General features: G+C 38.3%; 1 protein-coding gene across 1 annotated transcript; it reads left to right on the forward strand.

Annotated features, from left to right (window-relative positions):
* Positions 1-221: 221 nt before the first annotated feature.
* LOC128866655 (GATA zinc finger domain-containing protein 14-like) lies at positions 222-14,335 on the forward strand. The gene is made up of 3 exons (XM_054107554.1): positions 222-1,100; positions 9,662-10,813; positions 13,152-14,335. The coding sequence occupies exons 1-3, from the start codon at positions 781-783 to the stop codon at positions 14,110-14,112; spliced, it is 2,433 nt and encodes an 810-aa protein (XP_053963529.1). The 5' UTR covers positions 222-780; the 3' UTR covers positions 14,113-14,335.
* Positions 14,336-19,200: the final 4,865 nt, after the last annotated feature.

The raw sequence follows: 19,200 nt of genomic DNA on the forward strand, positions 1-19,200 counted from the left end.
TTTTCATTTATATGCAGCAGCGCAATAAATATACTTTTTAAATAAATTCTTTTTAAATATCTTCTAATCTCGTTTTTTAAATAAAAAAATCTAAACAATTTTGCTAGGTTTTTGAAATAACTCTTGGGAGAAAAAAAATTTCTTAGTGGCAACCATATTCATTCGGTATTATTTGACAGTTTTACTTTTCTTTCATTATGCATATTTCTTGAAGATTTCCTTTCAACTTTTCATTTCTTCAAAAAGCGCGAGCGAAAAACGCATTTCCACGAGACGCAGTGCTAATTAGATATTTTTATTTTTCAAGAAATTGTGTATATAAACATATTTAGTAATTGAATAATTTGTGGTTAAGTTGAGAACGGAGAGTTTGAAGAAGGAGTCAGGACACTGACACGGCAGATTGGTTTGAATAGCGCCATTTCGGCCATATATTTGTATTGCCTGCTTGCTTGATATCTTCGCTGCGGCCTAGCTGCTTGCCCGTGCTCCCGTATTCCCGTATTCCCGTATCGGTGCTTTGTTCGTCGCTTCAATTCGCATTATTTCGCTTTCGGCCATTTATATTAGAGTTGACCGCTTTACTTGCACACAAGCTAAAATAATAAGAAATTGTGTAAATTTGTAGACTAGAGCAATTGAAGGAAGTGGGCACGCAGTAATTACTGGACAACGCGTCTCATTACAATACTCAATATTACAGCGGTAAGAAAATAGATAGACCAACATTTACGAAAGCATTGTGCTGTTGAGGCAATAGAGGAAATATTGCTAGCAACAATGGCCAATAACAATGCGCCGGGCCATTTTAGCAGAAATGGCGTCAGTAGCAACATAAATGCGGTTGGAATTGATGGTGCTACCATCGGTGGGGCCAGTGCTGGAGTTGCGGTGAGCAACCTGAGCGATGTTTGCAATTTCCTCCAGACACCTAATATAAATACAGCGCTTAATTTGCCAGCAGGCGCTTGCTCATATGATCATCTTATCGAAATGATACGAGGTCTCGATCTGCAGGACGACGGAATTAGAATGAATCATAAGATGAAGGCGATCCGTTCCGATTTTTGCGCGCTAGTGCACGATGAAAACATGTTATGGTAAGTAGGCTCTTAGTGGACGGTAAAAGCAGTGTAAGTGTGCATGTCATAAAAGACTGACGTTACTGACTTTAAGAAAATATATGTACATATACATGTGTGTGTAGTATGTACAAATGTATGAGTATGTAGATTTGCATTTGCGGCGCGGCAATGATTTCGAACGTCAAGCCAGGCATTTGCCAATTCGGTGTTTTGTTTTTTTTGTAAAGCAACAAATAAGAACTATATATGTATATGTACGAGTACTTTATTTAACGTATGTAACTAATGCGATTTTAATAACTGAATGCTTTAAAGTTGTGCTTTGTGAAGTCCGCTTGAACGAATCGCGTCCAAGCAGTCGTTTTGCCGCAGCCGCACAGCTTTCGCTCTGGGACACATAAAAATGCGATAACAGTAGTTATGGACGTTAGTTGCATATTCGCGATAGTCCATTGTTATAAAATCGTTTAAGGCACGAAACCCAATAGAAGCTTGGTGCTAGGTTGGTACTACATGAGTAGGTAGTAAAAATATGTCACATAATTGAAATACATACATATTTGATCAAATATTTTATATATTCGGAAAAAACTTGGTGCAGTATATGTATATATACGTAGTATCCATTTCGTCGCACATCAAAAAAGTTTGAAGAGTGCATAATTTTTATTTCACTTGTCACTGAACTTTAAAAATATAACTAGATGTTCCGCTTGACCTTCCACAAAATGTATTGTGAGCTTTTAACGGCTGTGAGTTCATATGGATATGCAGTTGTTGTTTCTGCAGCCCACAATCGAAGTTCAAGATACAAAATTATTTATTTAATTGCTTGTTTATGTACATACAAGCATGCATATGTGCACACACACACACATATGAATATATGAACGGTTGAATCCATATCTGTGCCGCTTGGTATATTCTTCGTTATGAATGGTTTGCTTCTATTTTTTCAACTAAATATGACTAATTTTGCAAGCGAACAGTAGTGGTGCATTGACCTCAGATATTTGAAATTTATAAACACAATAATTATAGAAGCTTTTTGATTAAGATTCGTCGTTTGAATTGCATGCAATTGGGTAATTGGTAACGATTTCGATACACATGTGTGCAAGCTTCTATGTCTAAACATTTGTGTAGAAAATTCGAAAAAAAAATTAAAAAATCGTACCTCGTTGACACCAACTTTTACCATTACCTTATAAAATCGGAGTACTTCTGTCAAATATTTCTTTTTTTTTTATAACTGTTTAGAGTAGACGTGTTTCAGGGGAAGTGAATTTTTGATAACATAGTGAATGTGTTGGGCGCTGTTAAAGGCGCATTTATTAAAGGTGGTGGCACTAGACCAACAACAATGTTTTGTACGTTTGATTGTCACGGCAAAGTATTGGGAAAAGTAGAAAACAAAAAATTTATTCGTCTTGTTTTATGTTCTGTGCTGACAGCCACATGGACACAGCGAAAGAAAAAAAAACAAACCAGCTGATTTACCAACACCACCTTTAATAGATTCGCCTTGGCGCTGTTATTCCTTCATACCGTAGAAAATTGGGTCGCAAGTTGGCCTATAAATACATACAGCCATGGACAGATAAATAGCACAAATGTGAACCTTATCTGTTAAATTTTTAGTACGAACTCTGCTTTGATCAAATACATTTCTTTGTTTACATTTATTACCGTTATTAAGCTTACATTTATACGAGAAATTTATCGTTGTTTTTTTTTCGATGGAATTTTTTGCGTTCTATTTTATTTATGCTTATTGCTGTTGTGAAGTGGACACAAAAATAGCACATTTTAACTTGTGCAGCGGAGAGTAAAACTTTAATATTGTTTCAGCGATTTTTAGTATCATTTTTTGTTTCTTAAATAAAATTTTTAAGTAATTACTAAAAATGCGACGTGGAAAGCCGAAGAAATAAGCTCTTATATTGAGTGCATGCGTGAAAACGGAAAAAGCTATGCAGAAATAGCTGAAATGATGATGTGCTCTCGAAAAATAGTTTACAATGCTCTTAATTTAGTCAAGAAAGATTCATCCTATCTAAGCCAAAAAACGGAAAGAAAACCAAAGCCGCGAAAAACTGATGTTAATGTGGATAGAGCGACAATACGCAAGAGCAAAGCAGATCCTTTTAAGTCGGCGCGGCAAATAATGCTTGAAATAGACCAAGATTCTGGTCTGCAGGTGTACAGAAAGCTTGTAAGAAGGCGACCCAGCTGTTTGGCCACATAAGTAGGAAAAAAGCCACTCCTCTCAGAAAGACATATCAAAAACCAACTTGCCTTTGCAAAAGCCCACAAAGACAAATCTATTCAGTTTTGGAGAAACGTACTTTGGACCGACGAAACCAAAATAAATAGATTGGGAAAACTTTTGTACGTCGTCCAATAAATCAAGCACTAAGTCCTAGGTTCACAAAAGCGACGATTAAACAGGGCGGCGGAGGCATCATGGTTTGGGGAATTTTTTCCTGGCATGGTGTTGGGCCGATTGTTCGCGTGGTTGGTAAAATGGTTAGATTTCAGTATCTGGATATACTTCAGAATAAAATGGTGCCATTTCTGTTTGAGTTTATGCCATTAAATTGGACATTTATGCAGGACAATGATTCAAAGCATACTGCAAATACAGTGAAGCAAAAACAATGGCTCAGAAGAGAAAAAATGAATGTACTGGATTAGCCGGCGCAGAGCCCTGATCTCAATCCAATAGAAAATTTCTGGAATGGCGCTAAGGTCAAAATCGCTAACAAAAATTTTAAATATTTTGATGATTTGTGGGCCGCAATTGAGGAGGCTTAGTACTCGATTCCAAAGGAAAGATGCCACAAACTTGTAGAAAGCATGGAGCGACGGCTTGAAGAAGTAATCAAAAACGGTGGATATAGTACAAAATACTAATCTGGTAAAACAATATTATTACTTAATTATCTGATTTGTTTACTATTTTTGCTTTTATTTGGAATTTTTTAGGATGTGCTATTTATGTGTCCTGGAGGTTTCGTGAATTATCAAACTTCTCGTAAATTAAATCACAACTGAAATTCTTTTTGACCATTTTTTTGTTTTAAAGTGGAAGTAAAGAAGTTTTTTTTATTTTTTATGTTGCTTTTTTCCCCAATAAAAATAATTATTTCAAAACATAACCAACTCTTTGCTTTCAAAGTCTAATGCCCGAATTCTGTAAGCGAATCTCATCTCAAGTCACTAAAATTGAGATTATAAATTAGTGACTCTTTTTGTGACTTAAGACGATTTTGCTATTCAGTAAGGGAAAGTCACAAGAATTTCACCAAATATCATGGTGAAAATAAATAGAGACAGTCAGCTGATGGCACGTATCGGCTAGAGATAGTCAAAAAGTTGAGCGAAAATTCACTTATCGATTCCATATGTAATGGAATTTTTTAAACTCATTTATCAAGCGAAATTCTTCATCAAAAACATAAAGAATATGAATATTACTAAGCTCATACAAAATAACGTTTTTAATTTCTGTTTTATAAACCTTTTACCTGAATCGGTTTATCAACAATTCAATTGAGACAAACAAAATTAATAATCGATAAATTTTGAATTGCATCTCTATATACATTCCGTTGAAATGAACGAGCTGGGAATTCCGCTCAAACTTGTCAAGTGGTTTGAGATCTTGAATAAGTTCCTAGCAGAAGGATTTCGGGAATCTAAAAAAACTGAAAACGTCTTCTTCCAGAAGGAATTTGTCTTCCGTGCTGCATAAACTTGCCGGAATCCGTCTACGCATATTTCTAAAACGTCAATAAATACACGCTTTTTTTGCAATACAGTAGGTTCTGTTTTTATGCGGTAGATACGTTCCGCAAGAAACAGCCTAAAAAAAGCTACCAGTTCTATAGTAAAACTATAGATACGTTTCAAATGCTAAAACCGCATAAATCTGAAATAATTAAATAAAATCGCATAAACGAAATATTGTATTTTTGAAAATTATATCTTTATTTAAGAAACGTCAGAATCGAAAAATAAATTTAAGTCAGAAATAGAATCAGACAATACCCACATGTTGCGCGTTCGTTTAGGATTTGGCGTAAAATCACTTTCGTCACTTTAGGAAATGTACACGTCTGATCTAGAAAGTTATGCAGGCGGTTCCATACTTGTAGGGTTAGCATTTCTGATGTAATCTGTGATGAGTTTTTGCTGAGCTGGTTTAGAATCTTGTTTATATGTACAATTCCCGATAGGTCGACATGCATTTTGTAATTTAAAAAAAAAACCGCACTATTTCAAAACCGCATAAAAAAAAAGCCGCATAAAAACAGAACCTACTGTATATATTGTATAAAATAATTATTTTTCGTTTTGTGAGCTGCTCAGAAGTAGATCACTAATTAATGACTTTTTTTTTAGACTAATGACGTGAGATTGCTTACTGAATTGCAACTAGTCTCAAAATCAAATTTCACCACGAAAAGTCTCAATTAGTGACTTGAGACTGCTTACAGAATTCGGGCATAAATGTGCCATTTATATGACCATGGCTGTATATATTCAATGTCAATTTTAAAATTTATTAAGTCTATGCTATTACAATTGCACAAAATAGAGTACATAAATTTGCGGAGATACTTAAAAAAAATCGTACAGACTACAATAAAGTTAATAGGGAAAAAAGAAGAAAACACGCAATGAATACACAAATTCAATTAAACGTTTAAATGAATGAATGCCTATTAATAGAAACTTCAATACTTAACATTTATGAGATTTTATTAAATTTAATAAGAGCCCATATCGGAGCTTGAACACAATTTACTCTAGCCGAAATAATATAAAACGACGGGAAGATGCGCAAGACTCTGTTAGGGACATTGAGACCGATATATTCAAGTAATTTCAAGCAATCAATGAAGGCGTGCAGAGTTGGTTGTCTTCCATCGGACACGACCCCGATTGCGGATCGGGGTATACTCGACAGTTACGCAGGGTACGCGAATGTTGGTCAATTCGAAGTTCAATTCATGTTAGGTTACGTTTGGAAGCCGCATCGCACATAGAGACAGCGATGCCACTTAGACCACGAAATAGGTCCGTTGTGAGCCGCAGGGGCTGAGCTAATTTCCCTTTCTAAGGTCCTAATTTGAAGTCTACTCAAATTTATAATACTCTTGGACAAAGGTAAATTCAATTTTTGCCCTTGTTTGCCTAGGTATTGGCACTAATCCATCTTTGATTTACAGAACTGAGTACAGAGAGAGGTACCCCCATAAAATTACTTATGTTTGGCATACAGGTACCTTCTCTTGCAAGTTGGTCAGCCCTACAGTTCCCTGGTATATTTCTGTGGCCTGGAACCCAGCATAAGATAATACGATATTGTTTGGCCATCTCATTAAGAGATTGGCGAGAATGTAAGACACTCCTTGATGTTACATATTTGGAATGCATCCAGTGCCCGTAGGGCAGCTTGGCTGTCTGATAGAATGCAGATATCGGTTGATAATATTCTGTTTATCTCTAACCATTTTAAGGCTTCATGAATAGCGTTTATTTCCGCTTGAAAAACACTACTCTGATCCGGTAGTTTCAAGGATTCACTGATATAAAGCTCTTCGCAATATAACCCTGATCTTACACCGGTGACCATTTTAGATCCGTCCGTCTAGAAGGGATTTTCATTAAGAAATTCCTTTCGAAGCAGAGAATGGGAGGGTGATAATCACGGTTCACTAGACAGGGCTAGTATACTGGGGCGGCAGCCCTTGGTCGGGAAAAACCGGAAACATTCCGGTAACGTAGAACTGGCTGCCATGGGAATGGACTAAATGGGTTGAGCACCTGAAGACCTGTAACCTCACCTCCGGGGTGAGTAAGCTCTGGCCCACCGTTAGGCCCCTGTCGAACCCGACAAAGCACAACGACAAGGTGGCTATCACCTTCAACGGTTGCACTTCGTCGGACCCGAAGAGATGCGCGAGCTATTTTAGCCGGCTTTTTATACTGCATCCTCCGATCGACAGAACCAAACGTCGTGCTACCAGAAGGCTGCACAAACTGACGAACGACAGTGCGCCACTTACTTTCTCCGGTGATGAGGTTCAGGGGGCCATCAATAAATCGAAATTATCAAAAGCAATTGGCCCTGACGGACTAAACGCGCTGATGCTGAAGCATCTGGGACCTCTGGGAGTAGGATTCCTCACAAGGGTCTTCAATCTGTCCCTGGCCACTCTCATCATCCCTGACAAGTGCAAAGCAGGGAGAGTGGTCAAACTACTGAAACCTGGGAAACCCGCCAACCAATGGGAATCTTATCGGCCGATAACTCTCCTTTCCCCAGTAGTGAAGACACTTGAAGCCCTCCTACTCCCACTCTTCACGAAACACCTGGCCCCAGCCCCACATCAGCACGGTTTCCGACGAGTGCATAGTCCCATGGCAGCCGGTTCTACGTTACCGGAATGACTCGGGTTTTCTTTCCCGACCAAGGGCTGCCGCCCCAGTATACTAGCCCTGTCTAGTGTACCGTATTTTTTTACGAGTGCATAGCACCACCACTGCACTCACCGCCATAAACGCGCAAATAAACAACGGGCTTAACCAAAACCGCCCCTGCGAGAGGACTGTCCTAGTAGCTTTGGACCTGAAGAAGGCTTTCGACACAGTCAGCCATTCCACGCTACTAGATGATATTTATCAGTCGACACTCCCGCCAGGGCTGAAGAGGTAGTCCGCAAACTACCTGAGCGGTCGGCACTCGCCAGTGATTTTTCGAGATCAAACATCAAAGCAGAGGAAGATTAAGCAAGGTGTACCGCAGGGTGGTGTCCTTTCTCCCTTGCTGTTCAACTTCTACTTCTCGAAGCTCCCCCAACCACCAGCGGGAGCTTCCCTGATCTCATACGCTGACGGCTGCACGATAATGGCGTCGGGCAATGACATTGATGGCCTGTATTCCAAAGTGAACAACTACCTCACCGACCTTTCTCGCTTTTTCACTGCGAGGAATCTCCAACTTTCCCCCACCAAGTCCACAACGACCCTCTTTACCACCTGGACAAAGGAGGTCAAGCTGTCCCTTAAGGTAAAAGTCGACGACACACCAATTCCAACGGTAAACAACCCCAAAATTTTGGGTGTAACCTTTGACAGCTTGCACTCCTTCTTTGCGCACACAACCGCAATTGCCACTAAAGTCCAAAATCGCAACAAGGTCCTCAAATCGCTTGCCGGCAGCACTTGGGGTAAAGACAAAGAACTGTTGAACTTTCGACATTTAAGCAATTGGTCGGCCGGTTCTGAACTATGCTGCGCCTGTCTGGTCGCCTGGAATTAGTGACACGCAGTGGGTAAAGCTACTGACATGTCAAAATACCGCCATTCGGACAGCGACCGGTTGCCTCCTGATGTCCCCCATTCAACACCTGCGTAAAGAGGCACAAATGCTCCCTGTAATGGAGCATAACAAACTGCTCAGCAAGCAGTTCCTGCTTGGATGTTACCGCAGGTTTCACCCCTGCAGACACCTGCTTGAGCCTGAGCCGCCTCCCAGGCACGTCAGGAGACACCTTTTAGACTACGCTGACGAAATCCAGGACAAAACTGACTGCAACCTACTGGACCGAACAGTATTTAGACAGTCAATAAACGACATCCACCGGGAGACCGTCACCACCTTCATGAACTCCCGTCCTGTGAATGCCGTAATCGGAGTCCAACCAGAAGAGCTCCAGCTTCCCCGTGAGACTCGTATAACACTGGCACAACTACGTTCTGGATACTGCAGCAGGTTAAACTCCTACATATCCAGAATCGACCCCGACATTCCTAACACATGTCCGGCATGTGAACGTACCCCGCACAACACTAACCAGCTCTTCACATGCCCCCTAAAACCAACTCATCTAACACCCCTCTCCCTCTGACCCAACCTGTCGAAACAGCTAGTTTCCTGGGCCTACCGTTAGATGAGCTAGCCGAAGAGGACCTGTGGTTACACTACACTGACAGAGCAAAGTTGCTGCTACAACGACAACAACAACAGAACTTTTTCATAATCAAATTGCCCATGCAATATAAATCCAACACTTTCTGTACTCTAAATATCTTTACGATGTTATTGAACTCACGTAACTTCACTTTTCGATCACTCAAAAGGATGTTGTGGTGCGCGATTTTTTTGATGTTTTCTGGTGTTATAGCCTCATTTGAATGTCCACTACGTCGTGCATCATCGGTGTCTCTACGACCATGTTTGAATTTTGCAAACAATCGTTTTATTGGAAATTAAAACACGATTTTATTTTATCCATTGTTTTGAAAATAACAAAAATAGCGCCACTCTTAGCACAATAACTCACGAACTAATGAATAGAATATTATGAAATTTTATCAGCTGTCTTTTTAAAGTAAGTACTAACTGAAAAAGAGGTAAATGCAATAAAACTATTGCCGTTTATATGTTAGGTCTGGGCCTTTTCCGCGGAAAATTAACATATTTTATTATTTCCTGATTTTTTTTTTTTATTTAGTTTTACAATAGGATATGCATTAATTTTACTTTTTCTTTTCATTCCCAGTGAATGCATGGACTATATTAATGGCAAAGCTCTCGGCGATGGCGAAATGGCATTGAAATTTGCTATGCTCTTCTCGTCGCATAACTTTGACCAATTGGCAATGAAAGACATCAAAATACGTAGTGCGATGCTAAAGGTGCTCGAGACGAATTACCTGAATGCCGATACATACCGCGTCCACGATAAAGAACGGCTGTACAATTCCATCACATTATTGGGTGAATATTACAACCGTGTACGCCTGGCCGATCAATCGCCTATAACTATCTTAGGCGAATCTTTGCTATCCCTACTCATACGCGAAGTTAGCGCATTGGAACCCATCGATGTGAGATTGGCCAAATTGATACTATCACAAATCACCCTAAACGGTGATATAATTCGGGTTAAACATAAAAACGAATTGACACAACTTCTCTACCACATAAGGCGTAATTTAATTGAGCAACCCACGCTTAGTGCGACCGTTAAGGCGTTACTCCTGATGACGCTCGATCTATACTATAGTAATTTTACTAATTTGGGGGCACAGTTAGAACAGATGTACACGAAATATTTGGTTCAAGATGTTGAAGACGACGGCAATAACAATATCAATGCTGGTGCGTCACCGCAAGCCGCCCTACCAGTGTATATGCCAGTGATGGCACAACAATCACCGCAGCAGTTGCAGTTGTTGCAGCAGCAGCAGCAGCAACCCATAACACCATTGCAACTACAGACACAACAATCGTTGACTACCTTAAATAACTATTCACCGCAAGATCAAAATTGCAGTGCTCCAAACGAGGCGCAAGCAAGCGGTGTATATGAAAATGGTGGTAGTGAAAATACAGCAAATGATTCATACGAATCACAACCATCAACAAAGAAATGGAGTGAACAGGTGTGCGAAGATTCGCTCTATGAAAGTGAATTTGGCAATGATTTTAACAGCTACGAACAAGACTTAAAGGATGGTAAAGATGGTGCAGATGGTGGGGCTGAAAATGAAGTACAAGGCCGCTTGAGCAATGGACGCGGCAAATTGAGTGCCAGCGGTAATAGTCGGTACAATGACGATGATAGCTTGAGCCGCAATGCTAGGCGTTCGCAAAAACCACGCAATTCACCACGTCCGCTTAAACACCAAGCACACGATGGCTATGAAGGGTAAGAAAAAATACAGGTAAACGTTACAAAGTAACTAATTTTAATCCCTTTGCACGATGATTAGTTAGTGAGTTCTTATATTCTGTATTTTCAAGAGATAATTCATTTTTATTTTTAGATTATAGCGCTAGATAGTTAGGTTAGAGCGCTAGATACCAGGGCTATTGTCTGTGTCGATAATGTAAAAATAGGAGATTATATCTTAACGTTGATGGCTCGAATGTAGTTACACATGGCATTGATGTTTTGAGTTGTGGGAGTTTTCGGTAGGTTGATTGGGTTGTGATTGTTTAAGGGGAATTATCTAATTCTGTGGAGTACCAGGCATTGGAGGAGATGTTTGACCGCGAGCTGTGTGGTGCAATGTTGACAGTTGCTGTTTTGTTGATTGCTTCGCAGGTGGGAATGGTAAAGTTTTTTTTGGCCAAGGCGAAGGCGCGAGAAAACAAAAAAAAACTTAATTTCGATTGTAGTTGGGTAGTGGTGATGTTAAGTGTGTGCTCTTCTGACGCTTTGTTGTGCCTGGTACTGTAGGAGACTAATTATATATTATATATGCAATGGGTGCTTATAACTAATAGAACGTTCGACTATAACAGTTAGTCAGTGTTAGTCGAAATAATTTAAAATAAGCAGACGATGGCGCATTTTTCTTCATTTTTAATTTAAAGGTTTCAGGTTAAAAAGTTTTTTTTATAAAATGTAAAAATTACTAAAAGTTTTGTTATAAAATGTAAAAATGACTAAAACTACAGTACGCACAAAATATTATTATTCAGACTTAATGAGTGCTCAAGGGGTTAGGGGTAGTCAGAGGCCCGAAAAAATAATGATTTTCAATAATATTTTTTTTTTGTTCTAGTCAATTGCTTTATTTTACAAAAATAAAAACATAGCATTAATAAGAATCCTTATACAGCACTCTTGCACTACAAATGGATCATGTTTCTATGCCAAACCTTTCCCAACAAAGTTTAGTAATTCAAGTTAAAGGTGTTGAGTTTTTCGTCAAACCTCTGAAGCTCTTTCCGGTTATTCGCCTTCTCTGTTTTTATTTTATTTATTTCTTCCTTCAGTGTCTTTTTTTCTACTGCTAACGCATTAACTTCCTCCGACAGGTCGTCAATCTTAGACTTTTGTGGCTTTGTCCTGCAGCTTTTCGTCTATTAAGCCATGCATTAGTTTCATGAGTTCGGACACATCCAAACTACCCACAGATTTTTCGGTTCGGTTGAAATATCCACTAGTAAGCTTTTTAAGTGTTGGGCTTCAGCTTTCTGTTGTTATAGCAGTAATACAAGCCCTGCCGGTATAGTGTATATCTACCGGTCGTCTTCATCTCATCTAAAGGTAGGCGCAGGAAACTTGCTGTTTCGACAGGTTGGGTCCAGAGGGAGAGGGGTGTTAGATGAGTAGGTTTTAAGGGGCATGTGAAAAGGTGGTTAGTGTCTTGCGGGGGGCCTTCACATGCCGGACATATGTTTCGTATGTCGGGGTCAATTCTGGATAATTAGGAATTTAACCTGCTACAATAACCAGAACATAATTGTGGCAGTGTTACGCGGGTCTCACGGGGAAGCTGGAGCTCTTCATCTGCTGTAGGTGATGGTTGGACTCCGATTACGGCATTCGGTGGTCGGGAGCTTAGGAAGGTGGTGATGGACTCCCGATGAATGTCGTTTATTGTCTGTCTAAACACTGTCTAGTGCAGTAGATGTATGTTCGTTTTGTCCTGCATCTCGTCGACGTAATTGAGGAGGTGTCTCCTGACGTGCCTGGGAGGCGACTCTGGCTCAAGCAGGTCTCTGCATGGGTGAAACCTGCGGTAGCACCCCAACAAGAACTGCTTGCTGAGCAGTTTATTGTTGTGCTCCATTACAGGGAGCATCTGTGCTACGTTGTGAAGATGTTAAAGAGGGGACATCAGGAGGCAACCCGTCGCTGTCCTCTCTCTTCTCCCTGTTAGGTTCACATGTAGCGAGCGTTTGGGGCGTTCTTGATACTTTGTTTAGTGACAGCTGACTATTTTGTTTTTAGTATAAAAAGTAAAGTGCGGAGTCAGAGTCAGTCAATTTTGGCGATTTTCACCTCCTCCTTTTTCACAGCGCTCTGCCACGTCCCTATTCCTTACATAAAATGTCCAAACACGTAATTTTCTTGCATTTTGTGAGTGAAATCCACTGTGGAAAATGATTTTAAGATTCTTTTGTTAAATTTCTTCTAATTTCAATTCCTTTATTGCTTTGCTGCTGTCACTCCAACTGTTACTTTTTGCTGCTAGTTTGCGCTATGATTATTTGCTTTGCGAAATATTACATTTTACTTATTTTGCTCATAGGGAGGGCGCACATGATGAGCAACAAAAACAACAGCGTGAAGAGCAGGATCAAACCAAACCACTACCTCGCTGGCGTGCGCCGCGTTTCAATCGTGAAAACGAGTTCCAAAGCGGCGATAAGCCACAGCATAACCAACAACGTCGCTACAGTGCCAGTTTCGATGATGATCACAGTGTGCGGAGCGACGGTGGCAGCATTCGTTTGTACAGCATCAACGATCGTTTACGACACTCACAGGAGAAGATGGAGCGTAGTGGTAGTAATTTCAATTCTATCGCAAATTCGAACTGGGATCGGCAGTCGCAGCATGCAGATGATCGCAGTGAGCGCTCCTATATCAGTAACTATGAGCGCGGCAACAATTACCGCCGTGGCAATCACCATTTCAATAATCGTCACAACTATGACAAACCGCCGCGCTTCCAAAAGCAACAACAAAAAGACAACAACATACATAGCAACTCGTGGCGTCAATCACGCAACAACGTAATGAACAACTCATACCACGATGAGAACTCATCATACCGCTCCAACGGGCCCGAATCGAATAGTCGCAGTTCATCGCGTGCACGCACTCTACCACGTCCAAGCAAATCACGCCACTTTGACGATGCAGACGCAGATGATGGTGCTAATAATGCTTCGTCCTATCGTCGCAGTCAGAGTCCTTCAATGCATAGGCAAAATCAACAACACCAGCAGCGCACACGTAATTTTAACGCGCGTTATAGTAGCCAGAGCAGCTTGGCCAGCGAAGCGTCGAGCACATTTGATAGGCGTCAACGTAATCGCAACTTTGGCCGACATGCGCAACAACAGCAAGATCGCTGGGAAGATACGCATAGCGTGCACGATCAGCCCGACAGCAATGCACGAAACGCGAAAAATGATAACAGCGAACTGGTGCGCAATGCACGTCAAACTGTCAAGTACATGAACTATTTGTCGTCGAAGAAGTGAGAGGAGGCCAGTGTGCCAGATTCAACTGAGCAAGCAGCGCGGTAGCGTTTGGTGTCAAGTCAATGATGAGATCAAAAACTGCTTAGAAATGGCACACGAAGCGGCGCTAAACAACAACAGAAACAATACCGAAAACATTGTGGCAACAAATATGCCGCAGGAATTGTTTAAATATTTCATTTACATCGTCGTCATGTCTCTGCTGAGTTTGTTTATGTTTTTAGTTTTTAAGTTCAAATAATGGTGTAAAGTCAAGACGAATTCGTTAAAGGTGGTGGCACTAGATCAACAGCACTGTTCTGTACGTTTGATTGTGAAAGCAAAGTATTGAGAAATTAGAAAACAAATAATCAATTCGCCTTGTTTCATGCTGAGCTGACGGCCACATGGACACGGCGAAAAAAAAACAACTAAGCTGATTTACCAACACCTCCTTTAATAGATTCGCCTTGTGTAAAGTGCACTACCAGATTTTCATTAATTTTTTTTTTACAAATTTATTTGATTAAAAAGTAATAGAGTAATCGACGGAAAGTGAACATTAGTTGGTGGACAATAAACTGTGTTGTAAGAGATGTAAGGAGAAAAGATATTTCGCATTCATTGCTGCAAAATCATCAGTAATTCCTGAGGCATATGACGGAGGCTGTGCGATTTAACAGTAGTATAATTTACTAAATATTGTAATTTTTACGCTTCACCAAATCCAATGCGTTTTTTGATTGAGTTTAGCTTATTTTACTGATCCTAAATTCAAAAAAATCAATTATGTATGTATGTTAAAAACTAAAGCCAACAAAATGTTATTATTTAGTGCATTTCACAAATTGCCAGTCAGCATTAATTTAAGCCACCGAGATACTTGATTATGTAATCAAAAATAGCTCACCGTAATTGCATTAAAGTGTAGCCCATAAACCCAATCTGAAACATAACTCACTTATCTGTAAAAAAACTGAAATGTATACCAACACGTATATAAAATAGTTTAATCGCACAGCTGCACGAGTACATTAAAATTGTAAAGAAATTTTAGGTTTAGCACAAATTACGTGGTTACAGATATCCGTAAGCCAAGTCCGTTGTCGCTATATAAAAATGTCTGACCTAAAAATCATGTTATTTCATAAGTAATCTATAATTGTATAGAAATTGCATGCAAGCCACTCTAGAGATGTTTTTAAAGAAGGTTAACAATTTTCTAAAATATTGGTTTTGTATAATTTTTTTTTTTATATAATTTTTTTTTTATATACAATAATTTTTTTTTATATAATTTTGTTTTATATAATTTTTTTTTTATATAATTTTTCTTTTATATAATTTTTTTTATATACGTTTTTTTTTTTTTTTTACATATGAAAAATATGTGGTTGCGTTGAGCATTTAATTGTATATTCAAACTACTTTTCAGTGTATTGCAGTTGGAAGAATTTTATGTTGTTTTTGGAATGTACCAATTTGCTTTAATCCATTTTTTTTTATCTAATCGACTAGTTGCACAGATATAAGCATAAACTAATTTAAATAGTACCATAATAATTAAGTAGTAGTGTAAACGGATATGTTCATCATAGTCTTTTTTAAGACCCTTACAAAAAAACACAAATAAAGTTAATGAAAGCCGCCATTTAATTTGTGAATTTGTGTTAGTTCTTCTGCACGCGGGCTATCTGCTGTGTTAATCATGTTTGAGTAAACATTTAAAGTATTTAATAAGCCTCTTAGTACCTCTATAAATTATGTGTTGCCATTGACATTGAATTGAATTTTTAACTTTAATTAATGCTATAACAGTCACACTAAGAACATCACAAACATACATACATACATACATTTTTATAATATAACTTTTGTAAATATATATTTTTTTTTTTTTTTTTGTATCCAGTATATATATAAACTAATTAATCGGAAATATACAAGAATTCACACTAAATATACAATAATGAGATGCCGGTTTTAACTTAAATGAAATTTAATGTCACAATATTTTAAAAGCACTAAAGTAACAAATGTCAAACAAACAAACAAACAAAAAAAAACTGATACTTTTAGCAGCAGAAAATGTTTAGAAATCTAAGCATGAATTAATTGTAAATTGCATCGTATATTAAGAATGAATGAGAAGTAGCGAAAGCATTAAATAATACAATTCAATATCGAATATTGAAGAGCGTAAAAATTAGTATGAATTTACAACTGCTTACTGCATTGTTTTTTGTTTTTTTTTTGTTCGTTTTCTAGGAAACAAGTGAAGGATGTTTAACAGCTAGTTGATAAGTGAATAGTTATAACACGTACATATAATTATACCATAATTAGATAGAGAAGAAACAATAAAATCAAAGATTTGTTAAGTAAAGCAAGCGTTGTCTTATTTCAATAATGCTGTAAGTCTTGTAAAATATTCGGTAAGGGTTGTAGGGTTAGGCTAAAGCCTTTATGCACTGCGACCAGATTGATGTATTGTGCGCCCTAATTACTTATTTATAATTATTTAGTATACCGAGGAATCGAACCAGCTCCTTAGGAGAGAGCAATTGTAGGTCTTCCTCCTCTATTAGGTACGAGCCCAGGACTCTATGTCTCCTATGGCCTAATGCCTCACAGTTGGTGATTAAGTGTTCCATAGACTCCTCTTCATCACAGCAGAATCTGCATAATCTTGTACTAAAGGGTGATTTTTTAAGAGCTATAGGAAAGTTTTTCAAAAAAACTTACGTCAAATTCAGAAAAATGCATGAAATTTTTATTTAAATCGATAGCACAGTCCATATAATTTAATGTTTGAAGATTGTTTCATGCAAATGTTGACCGCGACTGCGCTCCAAATGGTCCATCCGCTTAGTCCAATTTTGGCATACTCTTTCCAATGTTTCGGCCGGTATCTCACATATAAATGGTTTAATGTTGTCTTCCAATGCGTTAATTGAAGCAGGCTTGTCTGAATAGACATGAGCTTTAACATAGCCCCACAAAAAATAATTTAAAGGCTGGGTGGCCAATTGACAGGTCCCGAACGTGAAATAAAATGTTCATCGAACTCGCCTCCCAACAAGTCCATTGTTACGCATGCTGTGTGGCATGTGGCACCGTCTTGCTGAAACCACATGTCATGCAAGTTAACCCTTCATATAACCCTATTGTATTAAGGGGACAGATACCTGTAAACGGCCATATTTTCCCTGATTTTCATAAAAATTATTTAAAATGAAGAAGCCAATATATTTTTTCCAAAATTGGCATAAAGTTTATTTATACATTAAAATAATATAAATTTTTTTTTATTTGAATCATTTAAAATGGCGAATGGTGGGGCTTCTCAATCGGCGGGCATTGTAGCATCGGCCCTTGTTTATGTTTATTACAGGTAAAGTGACCTGAATACAAAAACAAAAAAAAATTATTTTGTTTATTAATGTCATAATTTCTATATGAATTAACAATAAATGGAAAAAAAAATTCGCGGAATAAAATGCTTAAAAAAAAAATTAATTTTGCGGCGAATTTTCCTACTATTTTTGTTTCGAAAAAATTATTTTTTCGAAAAATTTTCGAAAATTTTAAACACATAGAAGGCTATATAATAAAAATTATGTGTTCAAAATTTCAGGGAGATCGGTCAATAACTTTTCGAGTTATCGTGTTAGCCAATTCGAAAAATATAGTTTGGACGCGTCTAAAGTCGGCAACGTAACTATACCTCTCCCAGCGCTCGAACGCAAAGATTAGAGTCGTCACGGTTGACGATCTATAGTATAATATTGTATAAAGAATACTTAAATTTACGTTCTTAAAATTTTTTGACATTAAAGGATTATATTAACATTTTATGAAAAAAAAATATTTTCGAAATTTTACAGGTATCTCTGTCCCCTTATATGTTTATTACAGGTAAAGTGACCTGTAAATGCTCCACAGAGTAATCTGAGGCCCTTTTTATCTAGGGTTAGAGCAGATTTTTGCTCGGTTGGCGTTGAAGTTCAAAAGCTTTTTGGAGTGATTAAGGCCGCTTGTGCCGTTCCCTGACTTTAGTTTGGATCCATTTTTTGATCTCCTCTTTTATATTAATTTTGTTAAAGCCGACAAATGGGGTTGGTCTGCCCCTTTTTTTGTATAAAAGTTCGCCTTCTCGTTTGTTGAGTGCATTGTTACACTCTATTAGGGCTTTTGACTTGAATGTGAAGGTATTCCAGGCTTTGAGAACAGATTGGCTGTCTGAAAGTATTTTAATTTTTAATTTCTCGAACACTCTTTTGGATATGATTTCCACTGTTTCCATTATGGCGAAGAGCTCCACATGGAAAATCGTGGTCTCTGTACTAAGGGATTTGTGTGCTCTAGTGCTTTGAACATTTTAAGAAGGAATTTGAAACAACGTGCCGAAAATCTTTGCTCTATCAAAAACGTTTTAGTTCCAACAAGATAATGACCCAAAAAACACACAGCAAAGATCGCTAACCTTTGGCTCTCATACAACGCTACAAAACAGATCAATTCCACAAATCTAATAAATACTGTGCTGGGTTCTCTTACAGCTACAGGGTTCCCTTTTCATTTTTGATACATTTTTTGTTGTGTTAATGAATGATTTTTCTACCGTCGGCACTACTTACGGAACACTACAACTCTATATTTAAGCCTTTCTCTAGCAACATTACATTTATGTATATCTAATCAAAAAATTACCATTTCCAAACCCTTATATTGAAGTCTTCGAAAAGTGCTGTTGCTAGACACGAAGTTACTCTATTGGAAACCAAAGCCAATTCTATGACGCATCATAGCAAATTTTGGTAGATTGTTTCTTGTAGTATAAGAATCAAGGATAATAAATTATAAGGTTTGTCCATCCGAAGCAAAATTCGGGCTCTCTTAGTTCCATCTTGTCAGCTGATACGTGGGTACGTTTACTTTGGTGAGTGCGAGCACCATAACTTCGGTAGTCACGCCATCGGGCGTTCGACTTGCTCATTTCACACGTATTCACACAATCGTCCAATCAGCCGGCCCAAAGTAACGTGAGCGTTGGCTGCGTTGACTTTTTTCGTATATCACCAACACAATCTCAGTTTTTTCGTGAAC

The sequence above is a fragment of the Anastrepha ludens genome, chromosome 6, assembly GCF_028408465.1.
Source record: "Anastrepha ludens isolate Willacy chromosome 6, idAnaLude1.1, whole genome shotgun sequence".
NCBI classification, from domain to species: Eukaryota; Metazoa; Arthropoda; class Insecta; order Diptera; family Tephritidae; genus Anastrepha; species Anastrepha ludens.

What these genes read in the sequence shown, in the direction of transcription:
- LOC128866655 (XM_054107554.1), top strand. Translation starts at nt 781, where the DNA reads ATGGCCAATAACAATGCGCCGGGCCATTTTAGCAGAAATGGCGTCAGT. An exon ending in CACGATGAAAACATGTTATG is followed by an intron (nt 1,101 to 9,661) that starts GTAAGTAGGCTC and finishes TTTCATTCCCAG; the next exon opens with TGAATGCATGGACTATATTA. An exon ending in GCACACGATGGCTATGAAGG is followed by an intron (nt 10,814 to 13,151) that starts GTAAGAAAAAAT and finishes TTTTGCTCATAG; the next exon opens with GGAGGGCGCACATGATGAGC.